Raw genomic sequence first — 22,585 nt, 5'->3', positions numbered from 1 at the left:
AGTTTCGCTTTCGGAGTGTGAAAATACGCGTTCGGCGCAGCTTTGGCGCAGAATAGCAAAAATGTAGCAGGATGTAGCAGGATTTGCCTTTTGGCGCACTTTGGCGCAGCTATCTCATCACTGAGGGGTTGAAGATTCAGTGCATGCGTTGACTCAGTGCATGGTGACAGCACGACAATGGTAGAGATACGGACTGACCAGACGTGTGTATGTGCACAGCAACGCATTGACAAACTTCAGCATTATTTTTCTATGATCCCATTCGGGGATACTTTTACTGTTTCAACATTCCGTGTGACTAGCACCAGACACGTCGACGGACGATAGCATTCCTGGCACGGTCCCAAGAATGCAGTCGTTCGTTGATGCAGACGTGTGACGCTACTGACGCGAAATCTTGTGAAAGTGGTCATGCAAGAATATGGCACACTTTTTAACCACTGATGGAATAATTTCACTTGTATTCTGGTGAATTTGGTTATTTCAGGCTCCCAATCGTTCAAGCCTTTAGGTGGTCCTTGCCGAGCCCGAATTATCAGCCAGCGACGTTCGCTTTATTCATGCACGATATGCATGTCTGCAGACCACTGCGGCCACACGTATATTGTGCAGTCACTAATTTTGGCACACTTCACCACAAAATAGTGTTTCTTTATCAGGATGGCACAGGAAATCTTATTTGGTGCAATTTGGCGCAAGAGTAGGAATACTGGTCTGACAACAAATGTACATCAGAATCACACTATCGTAAAAACCGAAAGAAGGTCGGTGCGAAATAATGCTAGCTGCGAAATTACCAAATTCCCGTCGCATACCATGCGACTGATTAATCCATGATCACATTCGTTGTGTGAATCCAGCCCCCCCTTTATCAGTATCGCCCCACTTCTCTTCCCCCACTGCGGGAAGATACGATGAGGACTAGTCGTGCATTTGCGAATAAAGACACTTTGCAAGGCTTTTAACGTTCTATGCAGTTATTTCCGCGGGTTACATGCACATCTTTTTTCTTCTCTTTCTGGGCTGTTGCAATTGGTGGTGTGGGTTATATGCGGAAAAATACGGTACTGATGAACCACGACACAGGCTATAAAGCAGCTCTGGTTTTGTTTTCCTAATCATTGCTGTCGCCCCTCCAGCAGGAGTCTCTGGACAAGACATGGAGCAATTATTGCCAAAAGGTGGCTTTTGTAGCAGCCTCTACCAAGATCTGCCCCTTGTAGCAGCAGCTCTTCCACTTTCAGCTCAAGATACCAATGACCATGACATGCATTCACCAAAAGAGCACATGACATGCATCAAAATGACTTATACAAATTCTTGAAAGCTGTCACTGTAACTTTCCTCTTGCAGGGGCAAAGATGCCCTCAGGTTCTGCATTTTTCACAGCACAACATGACCTACCCTGAGCTTAGAGTCCAAGATCGCTGTTCTTCGACCTCCACGGCCCAAGATCGGTGCATCTTGCTTCTTCTTGCCATCCTTTTCCTCCTCTTCATCCTCTTCCTCCTCCTCCTCCTCATCCTGCAAAAAATTATGCTTAGCGCAAACATTACAACCACAAAGCTAAGCTTACCTTGATGAAAATGGCAATGTTCTTCAGCTTCTTCTTGCTGTTTGTCAAGATTGTTGCTGGCTGACCCTAAAGCCAAAAATAACAGAATTCACTTATTCGCACTCTGGCAAAAATGAAAATAGGATTAGAAAGGCCCCAAAACATTTCCTAAGTATGATAAAGATCTGTCCATCACAAGACATTTGCTGAAAAACAAAAAAGTTCTACTTTATCAGACACTGCGCAGAACCTATAGTTTGCTCATTGTCTTTTGAAAGCAACTAACCTGCTAGCATTAGTAGTAAGCACACTGGTGCTATCCCAGAAAGCATTCTACCACAAGATATTTTTATAGGTAACGTAATAAAAGCACAAGCATCCAGTACCTGTAAGCAAGAACAAACACCTGCTACAAGCTGGCAGTTAAATATAGCAGCAACTGTCCAGCAGATGGCCAACAAGCGGTTATAGAAATTTGAACGGTAGCAACAGACACACAGGCACCCCGCTTCGTGCACGGTTCACAATCACCACATGCTAGTGTTAGCCCAAATACACTGAAGTGAAGGTGTATATCAAACAACTGATCTATCACTGAGAAGTGTTATTGAAGCCCAGTGCTTTTTCCAGTCGAGGTGGTACTGTGCTCTACACAGTGGAGCTGAGGCCCGCTCACGAGTACGTGGGTCAGAGCCTGCACTTTCGTGACAAGAGCAGGCGTGCCACAAGCATACTGAACCATGTACTACAGCTTGGAAATAGTAATAGACTCCTCAATTTTGCAGTGATTTTTTCTATCCAACGGTACATTCAATTGGCTTCTACCACACTCAGACTGTTTGCAATGACATAGATCCCTCGTATCCTACTTAGCTGCTAGTGTAAGTTTTCAGGTGCAGCATAATTGTGTTCAATATTACACCACTGCTGGAACTTCATTAACTCTTTCCCTACTGCACACACTCATCATTAGCCCGCTATAAATGGTTTGAAATGCCGCTTTTGAGACCTTCCACACCACTCACGGAGACATTGCGTCATTGCACGCGAAGAACTACATATTTGTTTTCTAAGCAGTTCGCTTTATCCCACCAGGTGGTAATTTTTGAACGTGCTCTAAACTCTCGCGATCGTCAAAGTAGAAAGAAAAAATAGCCGCCTTCGGAAGCGCTGCGTGCTTCGTAATATTGCAGATCTAGTGATGCCGCTGCGTCTGTGGCCGATTTTATTGGTGGATTGAGCAGCATGGAGTCTGAGGATGCTGCATTTTTTTCAGACTGATTCTGAGAGTGATGGCGACGCAAATCAGCCCGGGACATCAGCGGCCGCAGCCCAGCATGCCCAACTGTAGTGCTTGCAGTTCCAATTTTTGTAGCAAAATGCCCATTCAATGAAAAATTGATTTTTTTTGGAGTTAATGCCTATTATATATGGCACAGCATTTTGTATATCTCACAATTCTTTTTACATTTCTTTTTTCTTAGTAGATACAAGCATGTCTTTAAAAGCTTTGTTCAACTTTATCCCACAATATTGATACATGCATATTGCGTGTTTCTAGTGGACGATGCACGCGGGCGCACCAATGAAGATGACGAACGCTCTCAGGCGCTCGAGCTGTGGGCTGAACTGGCCAGCGCTGCATTATCCTTTGTAAATAGTCTGCAGTCCTTAATTCTATGTTCGTGTAACAATGTTGATTCTGGCAATTTATCTTTCTTATGACAAAGATGTTGTTAATAAAACTTTTATGCATAAAAAGTGCATTCATTCTGCCCTTTGTTTATGTATTGCATAAAATAGTGCAGTAGTTCCTCGAGAAAAAAGAAATCTGGCTTAACCTACAAAAGACACCTATTTTCCCCATGGTAGGAAAAGAGTTAAACCTGATTGATCGACTTTGTAATATCAAAGTTTGACTGCATCACCATTACTTTCATGTATGCAGTTTTTCCAATATTGCGTCACCTATCCTAAACACCTTTAAAAGATAGTCGCCCTAAAAAGAATCTATTCCTCGTAAAACTTGACTTACCATTCATAAAATCGTAGAACACGCCCAACACCGTAAAGATGAAAAATTCGGGACAGTTGCCACATGAATATTGTCCAGTTTGACTAGGTTCTTGAATTGAATGGTCACTATTCGTAAATACGGTTATTTTTTAATAGTTCTTGCACATTTTATGTTTTCAACTATCATGACCATACATACAAATGGAGCAAATGTGCAATAGATTTCATCCGAGCAGCCACTGGTAGACATAAACCACAGGAAGTTATATAGAGAAAAAACACAAAATGTGGCTAGGAGAGCGAGACTGGTGTGGCTGACCTGCTATCATTCGCACTCACTAAAGAGTCCCGAGTAGGTAACTGCTTATATTATTCATAATGCTCAATCTGTACTTATAATAAACTACATGCATTATACAGTGAAATCTCTATACAGTCGCCGAACGATAATTCGGACATACTTGATTATTCAGACAAGTTTCACAGCACCACAGAGGAGGCGCCATGTCGCTGGCGCCTCCTCGGAATCAGTACTAGCAAAGCCTAGTCTATCTAGTAGTTGCTGGCTATGCCCAAGCCAGTCATTAAGTGGTAAGGGCTGTATTTGTGATTTGCGTGATTTGTTGTGTGAGTTCCCTTCTGCTCTAATCATATACCGTTTATGGCCTGCTGGTCCCATTGATAATGCGGGTGGAGCGTCGCTCTGACCGCTGCCTAAGTGTGTAAAGAAATAGCATAAAAGGCATTGCTAAATAAACATGGCCACGGAGTATCTAGGCCAAAGGCAAGTATATGTGTGCATAGTAATGCGTTGATAAAGTTGGGCCACACTCTTAGACGATCACTTTTGAAGTTACTTTCGGTATATTTTGAAAGACTAGCACAACACTTGCGCTAGTCAGGCAAAATTGAAGGTACCCCCGAAAGTGACGATTAGAGAATGCAGCACACCTTATTTGGCCACTTGTGGGATTCAAGTCACTTATGTTCAGGCGAATTATTTCGGACTCCTGACCATATTCAGACGTTTCAGCAGTCCCTGTTGAGTCCAAGTTATCAGTCAGCGACTGCTCACTAATTTCATGGGACCGCAGAAAATATTGTTATTTTGAAATGTCAAATTGAAAGCATGCAAATTTTTAAAAATTGAATTCAAAACGAAAGGAAATCTACACTCGCAAGCAGTGTATCCATAACTGCATCTATGCCAATGACAGACAAAAGCAAGTTCCACACAACGCCAGTCAAGTCATAAGACGCATTTATAAGCAGAAGCCATCAATGCGAGGTGCGCGCACAGCTCGTAGAGACATTTTGTTACTAACGAGATAGACACCACAGCTAATACAGTATGTTCAATCCGTGGTAGGATGAAATGTGACACTGCAATTCTTGAGCGCACACCGACTGTCACACTTGAACCATGCAGCAGTGCATTTCTTAAAAGCACAGATAATGCGACCTGAGCAGCTTCGCCCACTACGCGTACCATATTTAGCCGATTCTAATGTTTCCCCAAACCGAAACATGCATGCAATTTTCAAGCGTTTAAAGTAAGAAAATAAAAGTGCACCGAAATGCAACATCAACCGATTTATGCTTAAAAATTTTCCCTCACAGAAAGGATTTTCGATTAATAAGCTTTCATAATGAAAGCAGTGCCCTGTCGTCGCCATCTGTGCTTCTTTAGCCACAGGTACAAGCATACAGAAGCGGTATTCTCGAATGACCTTACGTGACCGCGTTAGACTTGGTGAACCATGTGGCCAACAGCACTACTGGCACTGTGCGCAGACAGCAAGCTTGGCACAGCCCCAGAAACGCTGGCAGCCATATGCCGACGCATCCATGCAGAGTCGCATGAAATCTCGTGAAACTGAAGCATCTCTGAAAGTGGTTGACTGAGAATGCCTCTCCAAATCCTAGCCGAGCACAAAATGAACCCACAGCAACCTTCAGGAAAACATGCACTGTCACCATTTTGTGATGCCGATGACGCTGCGCCTGATGGTAAGCAGCAAGCGTGTTTTCGCTTTCATATCAGATTGTAATGTGCAGGCAAATTTCGGACCCATTTAAACAAACAAACAAACACACTTGAACAGTTTTATTGCTTTGCTTGCATTCTTCGCTGACTTCCTTATTGAACTTAAGCCTAGATAGCAGACGTTCGAAAAAGGTTACTTTTTAAATTATTTTATTGCAATTGTGAATGATGCAACAAGTGTGACATTGCAATCTCTGCAGTGCTGTTTCTGCAAGTGGCTACATAGAGCAGCCATAATAATGGGCAATGGGGATAGGGCTGGGGTGTTTAGAATTGCAGCCAGACAGTGAGATCTGCTGCAGATGGGGATAGCACAAGTGGGAATGTCATGTTTCACAACTTCATGAGTCGCCAATGTGTGCAATATTTCGCATAACAAATGAATTATTTTGAGGTGCTACTAATTGAGAAAAATATATTTTGCTCTGTATATTGAAATATTCAGTGTATCGAAATTCATAGCACATTAACATTTTTACATTAAATTGAAGTGTTTTGCAGGGGATTTTTTCAAACCTTCGTTAATCTGAAAAAGCATTTACAGGGCAGTCCACTTATAACGATATCAAGAACAAAGAATCCGATCGTTATAACCGATCATCGCTATATCTGGACTGCCATTAAAAAGAAAGAAGCTGCCGAAGATACCTCTGTAGCACCAAAACTAAATTTGCAACTTACTATAAAGAAATGACATTGTAGAAGGAAGGCTGTGAAAAATAATATGGTTATTTATATTTCTGAACAGTGTCAAGCGTTAGGTGCGCTCAAATAGTCAGAAATCAGCACTTGCTTTCGTGGAAGTTTCAGGTTCACAACCCCGGTGTACATCGTGGCCAGTGGCTGCGCGAACGGTGGCGGCTACACTGAACTCAACAGGGCATTCTCTAAATTACAGGCTTTTACGTGCCAAAACCACTTTCTGATTACGAGGCCCACCGTAGTGGGGGACTCCAGAAATATGGACCACCTGGGCTTTTTTAACGATTACCTAAATCTAGGTACACGGGTGTTTTCGCATTTTGCCCCCATAAAGATACGGCCACTGCGGCTGGGATTCGATCCCGCAACCTCGTGCTTAGCAGCCCAACACCATAATTACTAAGCAACCTCGGTGGGTAACAGCGCATTCTCTACACAAGTTTGCAACATATCTATGCATTAGAATATATTGTTCAATTACTCGCAAGCAATGGTAGCAAACTCACCTCATTTACCAAGACTGTGTCTCCAATAAAAAGTGCGTATGTCTTGATGCCTTCATCACCGCTTGCTTTCAATTGAAGACCAGAGAAGCCTATGTTGATGTTGAAGACCATACCTATAACAGAAGACGTGATTACAGCAACCTTAACCATAAATATTCAAATCTTGATTGATTTAACCTGTTAAAGAAAAGCTACAAAATAGAGCCTACTATATCACCGTGCAATGCTGGATGACTGATTCAACTTAGAGCATGTCATAAATATTTCTAATCAGTTTTTGTGAATTGATACGCTTGCGCTTTAGGCTTTTGATATTCTTGTATGCAAATAAACACAAAGTATTAAATATTTGTGGCATTCTAAAGTCTTGCAGGGGCTGATATTGTACTTCTAGTGCTTTTCCTACAGACCCTACAGACAATAAAAAACTATGTAAAATATGGCCCCTGGTTCACATAATCATCTGCAAATGTGAAGGGGTACCGTATGTGTTCCCATCTGCCACAAACACCCCGAGTCTGCCTAAGCAGCCCACCTGGAAACATCATTACACACTGGCTTTTCAGCCCGCATGAGACAATGTACTCAGACTTATGGTCACTTGTTGGGTAGCCAGCGCTGCACTTACTCATACCACTAATGACGCACAGTTGCGTACAGTCTGCCTCGCTGACTGCAAGACCATTTCCTTATGTAGTAGACTTCCGTTAATTCGATACTGGCAGGCACCCATGAATTTTTATGGGCCCAAACTTTCGTCATTTTGATCTCAAAATTTGCCTTTGCCAGATGATTCTAACATGATCAATCAGCATGCATGCACCTGGCCCTTTGATGACCTCGATAGCCACAGCTTTAGTGGCTGTGTGTCTCGGTGGAGCTTAGGGGACAGTGAATGCAATGAACACACATGATCTCGTCGAAAACGCCTACTTTCAGCCCACACGGGACTATTTTGAAGCAATTACCATAGCTCACAATGTTTGATTACAATATTTACCTTATTCTAACACATGCCAACTGGTCCAAACTGGCCTGTGCGTTGCAATGGGACACTAAACAAAAAATGCCTCCGTAACATTCGCATGTTTTGCTGCAAAGCACATATATGTGCTGCGGCAAAGCTGCCTTTTAAAAGTATTACGTGGCACAACTGACTTTAGGAAACCGGCTGCTATTGTGCAACAACTTGCAAAAGAAATCGGGTGCACAGATTTATCCTTTGTTTAGGAGCTTTGATGTCATTTCTCATTAGTTTGCTACTCTTGACACATAGAAAGTGGGCGTGCGTTTGACTCGCAGGCATGTTAGAATTTGGCAAATACTACCAAACGAATCAGCATTGTTTTGGCACTTTTTCTGCATTTTGTTTAGTTCGACTTGCTGGATAATTCGATCAAATTCTTCAGTCCTGTCAGGGTCGAATTGATTGAGGTTGACTGTATACATCAGAAGCTTTTCTAAAACAAAGGTTTTAAACTTTCTTGCCTGGGTTTGGCACCCATCTGCTTCTCACCAAATACCCAAAGTGGACCAATCCTAGAGACTGTGTTCAGTGATTTCACATTATTTGTCCCATCTAAATGTTTCGGCTATAAATTGAGTTAATATGATGTAGTAACAGTTCGTATAGTCGTGTTAATTTCAAATGCTCTTCTATGCAACATATTTACTCACACAGTGAACACACTCATCTATAATAAACGCTTCCCAACTTTGGTCTTTGAATTTAGAACCCCCTCTCCCCTCTCGTTTGTAATAACTGCACCCCTGACTTTGCTCCCAAGCAAAGTCCCACTAACGATCAGCTATGCTGTAGCTTCCCAGTTTACTCACTCTGAATGATTATGATAGTGCATGCCACAGAGCCTTCTCTTCAAAAAAAAAAAAAATCTCTGCTGCAGTTCCAGTGTGCCAGCCAATCAAAATAATGATTACCCAGTTCCACAATTAGACACAAGTGAAGCAGTGAGCCGAACATTGCCTCATTTTTAGAGGGAAGCTTTCATTCCTACCCTTCCACAATTTGGTGTGTCGCAGCGGTTGTGGTGGCCATCGTCATAGGCTGTCATAGTTAAAGGGTGCCTCATCACGTCCGACCATTTTGAGCTGACAAGTTCAGAGCATACATGGCACGATAACGACTGTGTCCGCGAAGTATTACATCGCTATCTGCCATGGAAAAACCTGAAATTTAAAACCGAACTCTGTTTTCCCTTTTCATGGCTGCCGTGCTCAACGTTCACATGCTAGTGCGTCTATGTGCCCGTTTGCATTCCGACGTCACTCGTGGTGACACGTGACTTCGAGAATTATTCAAGGTGACATCTGTTATTTGTGTAATATGTTGCTTGAATAGACAAATTAAAGCTTAGAGAAATAATAAAGCACAAATCGAATGTCTGCATGTTTTTGTTTTTTACTTAGCAAAGCAGCGAGAGAGATGTACTTGTTTCATGAGCTTGTTCCCGGAACGTCATGCAGTAGTGCACGCAGGCACCGAAACTGTCATTTTCTAGTGTTCCAGCATGGGATCATGCTCTGTGATACGCTTCTGTCTGCCTCAGTATTCGTGTAGCACTGACTTTACCACTAGTCAGGTGTCCTTGTGCACAGCGTGCAACATCGTGTGATGTGCGAAACGAGACAATCGCAACAGCTTGCACGCGATGCCTTTAGTGGAAGTGCGCCGCGCTGTAATGAAGCGAGGACAAAAAAAAAATGAAGACTGGACCCGTGACCTATGAGTCATGCAATCCTCGAGGTCAAGTATGGGAGAACGCAGGGAATAAATTTCGCTCGCTGAGGCTAAACGGGGAAAGTGGAGAGAGTCACTTGGCAGCGGAGCTTGCCTCCTGAAATCATGGGTTCACAGCACTGAAATAATTCTATCTCGGCCATTAATGAGCCGATTTGGCAAATTTTTGCAGCTGAATGCTCCCTAGAGGACATTAACAACTTCAAGCTTTCAAACGTCAAACTTTCAGGCAGTGTTCAATGAGTCCTTTTGCAGGGACCTTGCAGTAGCAGGCTTTGCTCACTTCAAAAATTTGTCCGAGTAGCTTTGCTCAAAACATGGTCCAGACTGATGGCCCTTCACTAGCAGCAGGTGTTGGAGGGTTGTGTTGCACATTGATGAGCTGAATTCAGTCCTAGTTTTTCACGCCATGCTAAACTCGTCTCACTCTCTGCCTTGCTATGCGGTATCACGAGTGAATCGAGCATCACCTTAGCAACTCAGTGAAACATGTTTTCCATCAGTGTTTTTCATTTTTCCAACCATAGACCATTGCATGTCCCACCTTTTTTCATTCAGAATGTGCTCTTGAAGACTATGCCTGTAGTGTGGCAAACTCAGCTTCAAGAGCATCTAAAGCGTCTTCAGCAGATTCATTGGAATCTCGGGGCAGCAGCTGAATAAACTGAATAAAGAAACGAAGACTTGAGAGCGATGCCTGTGAAATTTCAGGTTGGCCACCTCCGCATTTTTCAGAGTTGCGTTTCAGAGTTGCGTCGACATCTATAACGCTTGGCCTTATCGCATTTCGGAAACATTTTCCGTAGAAAAGGCCCAACGTGGTCGCTGACACTAAGGGGCAGGTTGTGTTCGACGAGGAATTCCGTAAACAGGCACTCCACACGTATGACACTGTCGTCGCAGTTGTTCCGGAGAAAGTTCACTATGTTGTCTTGCTGCTCAGCGGTGCGCCATGGAAACGTGCAGTTTCAAATCGCCTTTGCCACAGTGTGCTGACGTTGCATCCACACATTGTACAAAATGCATAAGGTTCTCCTTTTCTTGATGTTAAGAAGCATGGAAATTCAGAAGTATAAGATCGCAAACTTCTGTAAATACCTTTTCTTGGGCTTTGATAGTGCCATGGCATCAAGCACACAAGGATTGTAACTTTACACAGTGCACCACATACACACAGCCTAGCCAAAACTAATCATACACACAAGCAGCAGCACCAAGATGCACCATGGAGGAAGGCCTGCATGAAATGCAAGAGCTACATTGGCTCTCTTACTAGGCACCGTAGTCGGCTGCTTAGTCGATGACACCGATGGTGCTAGTGCACCCGTTGTTGGTCATGCTGACGACTACGATGTAGCTTTAGATTTCGCAGTTCCGGTTTCACAAAAACCGATTATTGTGCCAACAGAGACCACTTTTCGGGAGATACAAGACAGTGGTCGTACAATCGGAAAGTTCAGTAAAAAATCTGGAGTCTCCCAGGCGAATCGGGAGGGTTGGCAGGTATGGTTTCCTGTCTGCAGGAAAATAGGCAGTTTCTTGGGTAGTCTAGTAAAGGATGTTTTTACTGCTACAGAATGCTTGATATTAGAATGTATGGTATCACTTTGTAGAAGGAATGTGCTTTCTAATGGTACTATATTCAAGCAAACATTTAACAATTCCTTGAAAAAAAAATTAAAAGATTTGTTCCGAAAACAAGAAAATTCCATAAGAACATCGATGCTGCTTTGTACCAAGAGACATTTAGAACAAAAAAGCTATTTACAACATTCTTGCAAATATAAGCTTTCTATCTGTAGAAGTTCTTTAAATGCAACGTAAAATGTTAGCCCTAGTGGCTATCGTGCTCATGCGGTGACTCTTACGAACCACTGCGCGGCACTGCAGAGCGCAATAGCACAATGTGAAGGTCAACGTCCGGCTACCTTGCGCAAAACTACTCTCTTTGCGCTGCCATCGGCTAGTGGCCCGTGATACTACCTCGACCGGGTGAGGTGGGTCTTCACCGCAAGAATCAGGAAACGTCGACGAAGCAGGGCATCGCGATGATGAAAAAAAGTAGAAAACATTGTATTCACTTCATTGGTAGATGGTTGCAACTCTGATCAGAGTCTTGAGCGGTTCTGATTAACACGGGGGCCAGGACTGCCTTAATTACCCCTTGTGGTCTTGTGATCATCGATGTCTTCTTGGGGAGCCTGTGGAAGTATCAGTGCTTTCGTCAAGGTCTGCCGTCGACGACCTCCTGCAGTTCTGTTTTTCTTCTTTTCGTCCTTCCCTTTATGTCGGCTCGGGGAATAAAAGGGGCAATGTTTCAGAAGCGCTACGTTTTGGGCGAGTTGGTTGTAAATAGTTCTTATCAAACTTTTGCGCGCACAAAAACAGGATGTCGAACGAAGAAGGGACACACAAATGCGCAAACTTCAACTGGCTTTTAATGTGACAGCGACACACATATATATATACATGCTTCCTCGACATATATATGCACTTCCAGAGAAGAGGGCAATTATGTCGACATGGGGATGCCCGCTTGAACGCTTCTTACACACGACAGGTGGATGTCTAGGCTTATTGTAACAGCCTTTTCTGGGACGAGGCAAATCATCTAGTCTTGGGAACGTACGACTGGATGTCTCACACTTCACAGGTCAATCATAACACCCTGATCAAACGACACTGACACTTGCACATAAGAACTGCGACCTTTAGAACACACCAGATATCTTTAGATCCAAGCGTGGCAGCGACGAAACGGATTGGAGTAGAAAACGAAACCTGTCAGCGGATACCTGTTGACGTTCCAGAGCTATTTGACGCACTTTTGCCGGCCGTGCTGAAGTCTAATGAATCAAAATCATCTTCCAAGTCTCAGTTGCTACCACCATAAAAAAATTGACGTAGACTTATCGGAATCTGCTGAAATTAGCCGTTTTGGAAGTGCATCCGAGCGCGACGTCGATGCCATGTTAGAAGCTACGAGCGCTCATCACACCCGACTAAAAGGCGCTTCAAAAATCCCCCATGGTGAAAAAAATAAACGCGAAAGGGAAACTAGAAAAATAGTTCCTCCTTTATGCACTCGATGATGCTAGCCATCCGAAAGCACCCGGAGAGCGGCAAAATCTGAAGTTGAAACCATCGAGAACAGGCTATCTATGGGTATAGGCATAGACAGGAAAGTGTTAAGCAACAACTTAATGAATTTTGAAGCAAATTGCCCCGATATTGGAACAGTCTAGTGCATGCAACCTTTGGCAATACAGTTGACTCGCGTTACAACGGACCCTGATAATCCGACAAAATATGTCCGTATTATCAGAAACGCCTCACTTCTGAAACTTTCATCGCAATGTCTAACAACTTCACTGCAAAGAGTGAGTGACAAACGTCCAAAGTAAAAAACAAACAAAAAGTCGCAGATTCGCCCGAAAGACAAAGCATCAATTGCGATAGCAAATTGAGCAAAATAAGTACGGCAGCAGCAGCGAGCGAATCGACCTTCGTGCTCTCTCACTTCAACGCGAACTAAATGCCGAAAGTACAGCTCATACGAAGCTACTGGCACTGGGTGCAGTTTGTCCACATCGCAGATCGCTTTGAAGATGAGGCCCACGCGGGCACACACTTTGTTCCCATCGCAGATCACTTTCAAGATATGGCACCTGCTTAAGAGAGCACTTCTTCCACATTGTAGATTGCTTTGAAGATACAGCAGACCCCCCCCCCCCCCCTCCCTTCGCGCCTCATGCGCAAAAGACTGCGCGCTTCTGCCCAGCTTTCCTCCTTCCCTCCCTCTTGCGCAAAATATTGGGCCGCGATCGTTGGCTAACCCTGGCAAGTCAGTTGCCAGCCCGTGTCGACACAGTAAAAGTCCGTTTTATATGCCCGATTTTGACAAAAACTACCGCTAGTTTCATCCACAGTAGCGCGGTTCGCTAAAGGCGAACTTATAAAATAGGTAGAACAAACTAAGGCTGAAATATGGTCCCTTATAGCCGAAAGTCTGTTGTATGCAGGTCCGATGTAACGAGCGTAGACTGTAGTGCCTGTAGATGTATTATTAGTGGTAGCAATCCCACACACACACAAAAGAGATGTATTCTGCAAAAGTGTCTGAAATTTTGAAAAGTAGCCCAGATATTTTTTTAAATACATTATAAGTACAGCCAGCACTAATGTGGTTTATTAAAAGCCATTTCTACATAACAGAAATAGTTTTGCCTTGACGATAGCCAATCAGAACACGGGGCGGTAGAATCGCGCTTTATAGTTATAGCATGCTAGAATATTTCGGAAGAGTGGGATGAGCGGCGGCACGGTGCATGCTTTCATGTACAGTCACCGACCGATTTTCCGGACCTCGCAGGGACTGAAAAATACACCCAAAAGAGCATTTGTTTGCCTTAGAGTGGCTTTAAAAAAACGAATAATTCCCTGCCTCATACGCTTGGATTTGCACAAGAGTGACATCTCCGTATGCAGTCTGACAAGAGTGTGACCGCATTGGCGACCTCCATTGCCCGAGATTGCCATGGAGATCGAAGAAATGAGCCACGTTTCTTCACACCACTTGGCTCTCCCGAAGGCACACGAGGTGGTGGGTGCCAATCACACAAATGCACACAAAGTTGCGACGTATTCTAGACACACCACGTGCAAATAGCACAGGAAAGTTAAAAAAAACTGATGCCGCAAAGAGTGCAAGGCCTCCAAGACGAGATGTCACACGCTCTCTATTGAAAGCGTTCGCTTGGCAATCTTGGGAGGCTATAGAGCAGGCCACTGGAAGCCAAGACTGGCCAAGCCAGCGGAAAATCCAACATGGTAATATTCAAGATCAGGTAGTGTGGCTCGGAACGAGCAATTTAGTGCAGGTCTCTCCGCGCTACCTTGTCGGCAATCTGCTGCTGGAAAACTGGAAGGAGAGAAACGCTTGCCCAACGCGATGAGAAGCAACGCCACCGAGAAGAGAGGGAGAAAGTGATTGTGGAGAAGAAAAGGCGCTATTTCAGCAGTGAGCGTTGCGGGCGGCTGCTGGTGGGGGAGAGAGAAACAAACAGTGAGAGGAGACAGGGAAGAAAGCTGCGCTGGAGTGAACCGGCCGAGCGGTGTGAAGCGCTCCGCATGCGGAGAGACGGAGCGAGGAAAGAGACCCGCAGCACTTTTCTTTCGTCCGCTGTTCCGCCCCGCGCCTCGCGAGGGTCGTCATATAACCTGGGTCAGGCGTGAAATTACGTCGGATAACCGGGGTTTTTAATGCATTGCTTCTAAGGGGGACTTCGCCAGGACTGCACTAATCCGTCATAAAACCCGGGCCGTCGCAAAACCGGGGGACGTATAACCGGGGTTCCCCGTACATAGTAGTTGGCAATATAATAATTACCTTAACCCTTTGAGGGTCAATGACGTAAATATACGACGCCGCGAACAAGTCCAAAAATGGTCGATGCCGTATATTTACGACGCAGTCTGTACGTTTAAAAAGCGAGTCCATTTCCTAACTTTTTCTTTTCTGTCATGTGCTGCCACTATGTGGGAATACAGGAAATTTTTTTCGCGCGCCTCCCTCTCTCGGTTTTTGTTGCATGGTTTGTTTTAGCGCTAGTTCGCTCCCAAGCGTCTATATAGTACCGCCCGCACATTGGCGCGCGTGCGGGCGGGTGGCGGCTCGGGTTTTGTTTTCGCGGGCGGTTTCGGCTCCTTGCACTTGCAAAACTGATGGCTATCTCGTTATCACTCAAAAGGCGACCGCCTCTTTCTCGCTCATTCAGTGCTCACAGGGGTGCGCATAGGAAGGATGCCGCCATGCATGCGTTTCAGCTGCTTTTTTTTTTTTTTTTTTTTTGACACTCGCGAAGACTAATTGCCTCTGGTTGGCAATAAGATGAAGATTAGCGGAAGTTTGTCACACGATTTGCTTTTTTGACGGGCACACAACCGCACAGTTTTCTTGAATGCGCGCACCTACGCAGTTCGATTACGCTATACATGTACATATTAGATATTAGTGTAAGAGCAGGAAGAATTCAGTCTTGCGAAATATTCTCGTGTGCGCATTTTCAAGGCCTTGAATTATGTGTATAAGAATGTATAAAATTTTTAATTTTTATACGTTTATTATTGTTGTTATTCATGAATCAAGACTCCATATATACCAAGGCAAAATATTCTTTTCTCACTTTACGGTCACCGTAGAAAAGTTGCGGTTAATTTTTTTCGACGTAAGTCCCTAAGAAGAATTGAAATCTGCAATAAAAAAAATCTACCCTGGGTGGTCGCTTATGTCGAAAAAAATCGACCCTCAAAGGGTTAATTGTCAACGCGGTGCAGATCACGCACAAGATGAATAACCTTAATCATTAAAATGTCATTTAACGTCGTTCGCCAATTACCGGTTCTCCGCACTTCATGCACAGCGAGATTGTTCCCGAGGAAAGGGGAGCACGTTGTCTTTCGATGCACACGTGGCATCCCCGCAGGTTGCACACAAGATGACTATCTCTATGGCGAGACAGCAGTCGCGTTCGCCTTTGCTCACAGCCGCACCGCAACTTGCGCTTTACACAAGACAGCAGAGCATTTACAGATCGTGGCTTACAATAACGAAGCGTGTCTTCCATCGCATCCAAGCCAGCCGCAGCTCCATCAGCGTGAGCGAGAAAATCCATTTTCGCTTGGTAGCCGGCTTTGAAGCAAAGTCTTGCAGTTTCTTCAGTCTTGTTTCATTTCTCCAAATCATTCGGCTGCAGTAGCTCTGCTGCAATGCCACATCAACACCGGCCGCTGCCAGAACCGCTTTCATTTGTAAGCCTATTCTGCAGTCACGGACGGTGGTTCAGCCGCACTCAACACAAGTAGCAAACTATTGCCGGTGTCTTCCAAAGCCAATGCGCACTTTTGAAAGGGTAACAAGACTCGTTTCTTCTGTTCACTGAATTTACGGTTTGCAGCAAACTGAATTTGAAATCGTTTCGTGCAGTTTCGATGCCCAAGCAGACGATGGCGAAAATCTGCCAATGGCATGGCACTTACAATCATGTGCCTCAGTCGACGAATGGAATTGCACATCGGGACAACTTTGTCGTGGACTTTTTCGTCATAGCCATTCAACACACAGAGTAGCAATGCCACAAAAACTAAACGAGAAGAGCGGCTCTTTCAAACAAGACCAAGACGGCTGCGATTGGAAACTTATCGTTTGTCGGCACAGTGGTTGTCGTCTCTTGCAGTCCTTGTTCTACTGCGCGTCATGAAAAAAGACCATTTTTTGCGTGTTTATCAGTAAAAATACAGCTCACCAACGTCCTATAAAATGCCATTACACCCAAAATATTGGTCCAAGACGGGTGCAAATATCCGAGATAATGCGTCAGACACTGTAGAATCCAAGGTGTCTACCAAGTTGACATTTCCGGAGTTTTCCAGGTTTTCCCTGAGTGCCTTTGCAATATTCCCCCAGTGACTTAGAACATTGTTTTATGACAAGATGGGCTCCCTACATCATGTCACCCAATGGTGTCACTCTCTAGTAAGCATGTTAAAAAATAAAAATTAAATTATGGGTTTTTACGTGCCAAAACCACTTTCTGATTATGAGGCACGCCGTAGTGGAGGACTCCCGAAATTTCGACGACCTGGGGTTCTTTAACGTGCACCTAAATCTAAGCACACGGGTGTTTTCGCATTTCGCCCCCATCGAAATGCGGCCGCCGTGGCCAGGATTCGATCCCGCGACCTCGTGCTCAGCAGCCCAACACCATAGCCACTGAGCAACCACGGCGGGTATGTTAAAAAAAATTAAAAATACAACGTAATCCAGTTTGAATAGTAAGGGGTAGTGTTTATTTTATTCAAATAGAAAACAGAAGGGAGGGGTTAGTAAAATGCACAGCGAATAAAATATTTTAAAAATAAATAGTAAAACCCTTTGCAAATCGAGTCGAACCTTCTCAAATATGAATAAAAAGAGATGCATATAGAATATTTTCGAATATGAGCTATTTCTATCAATTGATAGCAAGCTAATTGGTATGAGGCCAAACTTTATCACAAGTGAGATTCTCTTGCAACAGCTGGTAAGTCAACTTCAACAGTCCTGACATACTCTCAGCCCACGTAGAACACCTCAGTGTTGCGTTTCACTGTTTTAAGGGGGGACGCGGCAATTAAGTGGTCGAAATGGTCAAAATTGTCAAAATTTTCGATTTTCCTATTTTTTTCGCGATCCTCGGACCTTCTTTTACTTCGTCGTGAAATATAACAAAATACGCGGTAGAAATTAATAAAACAGCACTTTCGTAGAGCGCCGTTATCAAAAATTGCGAAAAAATCGGGCCTCGGAAGGCGCCGTCGCACCGCGGATAGCTCGGCTATCTGACGACGCAGCGCCGCCATCTTGGTATCATCGTAAAGAGGAGACATCGGAGCTCAAGATAGCCGCAGCGCCGTATTTCTCCACCGGAAAATAACCCCAGCAAACGCGAGCGAAAGAGAGGTAAAAGCAGCATCGTGATTGGGCGCAGTAGTCACGTGGGGAACATGGAGCGCTCCTATTGGCTGTTGTACATTTGAATTGCCCGTGAAACACACTCGTGCGCATTGGCGCTGCAGCGCCTTGCGCGTTCCGTTCATTGTGCTTGACCATCGTAGCAGCCAAACTACCGTAACGCGCGTTTCCGTGATGAGCCCCAAAGGAGGCAAGTTCCGAACGGCCCATGCGTACGGAAAACGACGAAAGGCGTGGAACAGAAGGCGAAAACTACCCGCAGAAGCGGATGCCGCTGCCCGTGTCGACGAGGTGCGACCGGCGCACGCGGGTGATCGAGAAAGCGCGTCTGCGTGCAGTGCTGACGACGCAACCGTGGGCTGTGCTGACGACGCGACCGTGGGCTGTGCTGACGACGCGACCGTGGGCTGTGCTGACGACGCGACCACGTGCGCTGATGACGACGCGACCGTGGGCTGTGCTGACGACGCAACCACGTGCGCTGATGACGACGCGACAACGTGCGCTGATGACGACGCGACCGTGGGCTGTGCTGACGACGCAACCACGTGCGCTGATGACGACGCGACCGTGGGCTGTGGTGACGGCGCGCCTGCGTGCGCTGGTGAAGGCGCACCCGCGCGTGGTCGCGACGGCAGTATGACATCGGCGAGAGCGGACGTCGCGTCAAATATTCAGCTGCGAATTTCAGCACCAATTCTCACGAATGAAGAGATTGCGAAACGAGCGGAGACAAGAGGGGATGTTTTGAATGCGCTGTCATCTACCTCTGCAACAAAGAGGAAATTTCAACTTTTGAAAGAAGGAGAGTGTGCTGACGACGTGGTTCCCGTTTTTCATTGTACATAAAGCACTCTTAAACGAGCTGCTATGTGCAGCAAGCTGCACTCAGTGCGGGAAAATGCCAATTCGTGTTGAAACTGGGCTATGTCTTGGGCTTGCGACTAAAATGGAACTGTTGTGTGACGACTGTGGGGTGATAAGCAAAAAGTGGTCATCCCCAAGATGTGCTGGCACTCAGAAGATCAACCCTTTTGAGGTGAACATTCGAGCACAGAGAGCTGTGCAGTCAGTAGGCAAAAAGCAAGCCACACTGAATGATGTTTTCTCCCACATGGACATTTCTCATCAAGGACTGCATCACAAATCCTATGCAAGGCTGCACCGTAGGCACAGTCACCCTGCCACTGCCTCAGCAGCCATGACAATAGAGTCCGAAAGTGCACAGAAGGTGCGCGAGATCTACAGGGAACTTGGATGCGCCCCAGGCAACGTTGATGTGATCTATGATGGCACTTGGATGACAAGGGGCCACACAAGTCACATTGGTGTTGGCTGTGTTATTGAATTATTTTCTGGCCTTGTCTTGGATCACTGTGTCCTCTTCAATTATTGCCATGGATGTTCTCTTGGCCCCAAGCCTGGCAACAGTATTCAGAGTGGCATGAAGAACACCGACCACAATGCCAAAAAAACACCGAGGCAAGTGCAGGGCAAATGGAAATAATTGCAGCAAAAACCATGTTTCAGCGGTCTTTCCAGAAACACCAGCTCCTTACACAAATGTCCTTTGTGATGGGGATAGCCGCACTTATATTGCCCTCAGTGAAGAGAAGGTGTATGGTTTCATACCCATACACAAACAAGAGTGTGTGAATCACGTGAAGAAAAGAATGGGAACTGCTTTGCGCAACCTTGTTGAGAAAAACAAGAGCAAGGACCGTGAGCTCAGCATGAGTGGAAAGGGCCGCCTAACGCAGGGTTTAATTAAAAAACTCACAAACTATTATGGCTTAGCCATAAAAAGTAACCCAAATGATGTGCCTGCTATGGAAAAGGCCATCATGGCTACTTTTCACCGTGTAACATCGACCGATGATGAGCCGCATCACGAGCACTGTCCCACTGGCGTGAACTCTTGGTGCAAGTTTAATTCTGCGGTGGCCTCAGGTCAACCAGCCCCTGCACACAAGCTGCAGCTTCCTGCACATGTTCGAGCAGCACTCCTGCCTATATATAAACGTCTATCTGCAAGAGAACTACTTGAAAGATGCCAGCAAGGCAAAACGCAGAATGCCATCGAGTCGCTGAACCATGTCATTTGGTCACTCCAATCAAAAAATCAGTTTGCTTCACACCTGAGTGTTGAAAGTGCTGTGGCAGATGCAGTGCGCCGTTTCAATGCTGGCTGTGAAAGAGCATTGCAAACAATTATGTCGCAACTGGGATACAGTCCAGTTCAGTTCACTGTGGCGGGCTGCTGAAAAGGATGCACGACGTATCAAAAAGGCAACGAAGGCACATGAAACTGCTGTAAAGAAGCGAAAAATTACCTCAAAATGTAAAGAAAATGTGTCCTCACTGCCAAAGGACTACATTCCAGGCGGGTTTTAGGTGCTCAAAGTAAATATTTTGATGTTTCCAGCAAATAAAACTTTGAGCCCTGTTTTCTCAGCTTTCACTTTTTGTGCAGTTGCTTTCAGTAATCCCAGTTCAATTTCATAATGAATGAAGACAGAATCATTCTGGCTTTTGCACTTTGATCGTGAAACATTGATGAGTGCAATAAAGCTGTCCATTTTCATCTGCACCTCATAAAAAAATTTATAAGGAGTTTTTTGCAAAGGTCGTTAGTAAGACAACATGCACAGAAAAGTTCAAAAAAAGCTTTCGTGCTTATTTCGGCATTTAAAAAATAAACCAATAGCTTTATTGCACATAATGGGCTTTCTTGAACATGCTGGTATGAAAATCTTGACAAACTTATGTGTAATTAATTATTTATTTGGGGGATGACCATTAGAGGATGTCAAGTGTTCTAACTCAAGAACTATAATAGATAGCTTAAAACTGATTTCAGTTATGATGTCAGCATAACAAAGCACACCTGCATGCCAAATTTCGTCAATTTATTCCCATAAATAAAAAAAAATTTTCATTGCCACGTCCCCCCTTAAAGAGTTTTTTTGCTTGGATGAGGGACACCTGCACTTCGGCATCAGCCAACACTTTGCTTTTAGAGTGCAAGCTCCTTTAAAAAAGCAGCGGCATGCTTCCTTTCCCGTTCATTTCTCAATGCGTAGGTCCTTTGTCGTCAGCTGCGTGTTCGCCACATGGGACTATTTGAAGCATGCTCTTGGACAGTTGTACTGTCAGCGTACAATTTTTCGCACTCCCTAGGGGCTACGAAAACGTCTGAAAAAATGAATGCATGTTTTCTACAGCCCTTAAGGGCTCAAATCGCTACAAGCACGCCCGAAAAAGCTCTGAAGGCCTGCCAGTACACTTATTAGGCATATCGGTGCTCGTACTGTGACAGGAGATGGCGGGTGCACGTGTGTAAAGTTAAGGAATACATACTGTGTCCCATGACAGTTGCCCCTTTCCACACTTGCTATGATTCACAGCGTAACATTGTTCGAGAACCAGCATTATGCAACCCGCTGCGCTTTGAGAACTTCAAAGCCAATCGCGATGACCACAAAGGCAGTGTCAGTGCCATTGCCGACAGCGGCGGATTCTTTCAATGAAAAACACGGCACAGAACAGCAAGAAGCTTAATACCGAACCTCGAAGCAGCTAGGCCTAGCATTGCCAGGGTAGTGGTTACGGCTACCAGTGGATCTGCGTGCGAGCGTGCCGGTTCGAGGCAGCAGGGTTATCAAAATGGCGGCGGTTGTGGCTTTTATTAATGCTGTTTCAGACCTGCGGTCACGGCAAAATGTCCAGAAAATCTGACGGCAAAGGGTTCTTGCATCCGAAATTTCAGACGTTCTTATACATTGACCCTATGGGGTATGTAGTGGGGCCGCGAAGCTGTCCGAATTATCTGCCGTCCAGAAAGTCACTCGACTGTACTCTGGCAACTCCTCCAGCCCACAACACAGTGTCAAAGACCATTCGTTACGATTCCTCTCTGTTACTTGAGCCAGCATTACCACGACTTTCGTTCCCTTTCAATAAAATTACAGCTAATTTTCCCCAATCGAAGCACAAATTCCCAGAGTTTTTCCAGACTACTCAAAATCCTTGAGAATTCCAGGTTTTCCCGGTTGGTAGACACCCTGGAATGCAAAAAAAAAAAAAAAAAAAAAGATGTTTCGCAATTTTTCGGTTTCCAAGACGGTATTCCAACAGCTTTTGAGCCCTGATATGCCTAAGTGTACTGGCTGGCCTTCACAGCGATTTTGGACATGCCTATGGTGATTCGTGCCTTTGGTGGCAGCAAACGGCATGCATTCATTTTTTTCTAACTGCCCAGCTTTCTTGTACGTTTTCACGGCCCCTAGAGTGTCGGAAAAATCTGACACTGATCGTATGTTACTTAACTGCATGTCTTCATATGAGGACACATTATATTAATCCATAATATTGGTATTAAAAACATGAAAATTTTTTTCGCCTCTGTTTCAGGGTGTAGACATTCGTGAGTAATAAAATAAAAATAAAAATTTCCAACACTGCAACATAATGATCTGATTTAGACTAT

General features: G+C 44.8%; 1 protein-coding gene across 1 annotated transcript in view; it reads right to left on the bottom strand.

The window, feature by feature from the left end:
• dre4 (SPT16 homolog, facilitates chromatin remodeling subunit dre4) overlaps positions 1-22,585 on the bottom strand; it is a 170,454-nt gene that overhangs the window by 90,696 nt on the left and 57,173 nt on the right. The window contains exons 10-12 of the mRNA XM_050195378.3: positions 6,827-6,939; positions 1,577-1,642; positions 1,405-1,524 (exon numbers count right to left, since the gene is read on the bottom strand). Coding sequence (XP_050051335.1) covers positions 1,405-1,524; positions 1,577-1,642; positions 6,827-6,939 — 299 coding nt within the window. The remainder of the gene's footprint in view (positions 1-1,404; positions 1,525-1,576; positions 1,643-6,826; positions 6,940-22,585) is intronic.

The sequence above is a fragment of the Dermacentor andersoni genome, chromosome 1 (genome assembly GCF_023375885.2).
Source record: "Dermacentor andersoni chromosome 1, qqDerAnde1_hic_scaffold, whole genome shotgun sequence".
Taxonomy (NCBI): Eukaryota; Metazoa; Arthropoda; class Arachnida; order Ixodida; family Ixodidae; genus Dermacentor; species Dermacentor andersoni.
This window is presented reverse-complemented; position numbering and strand designations above follow the sequence as displayed.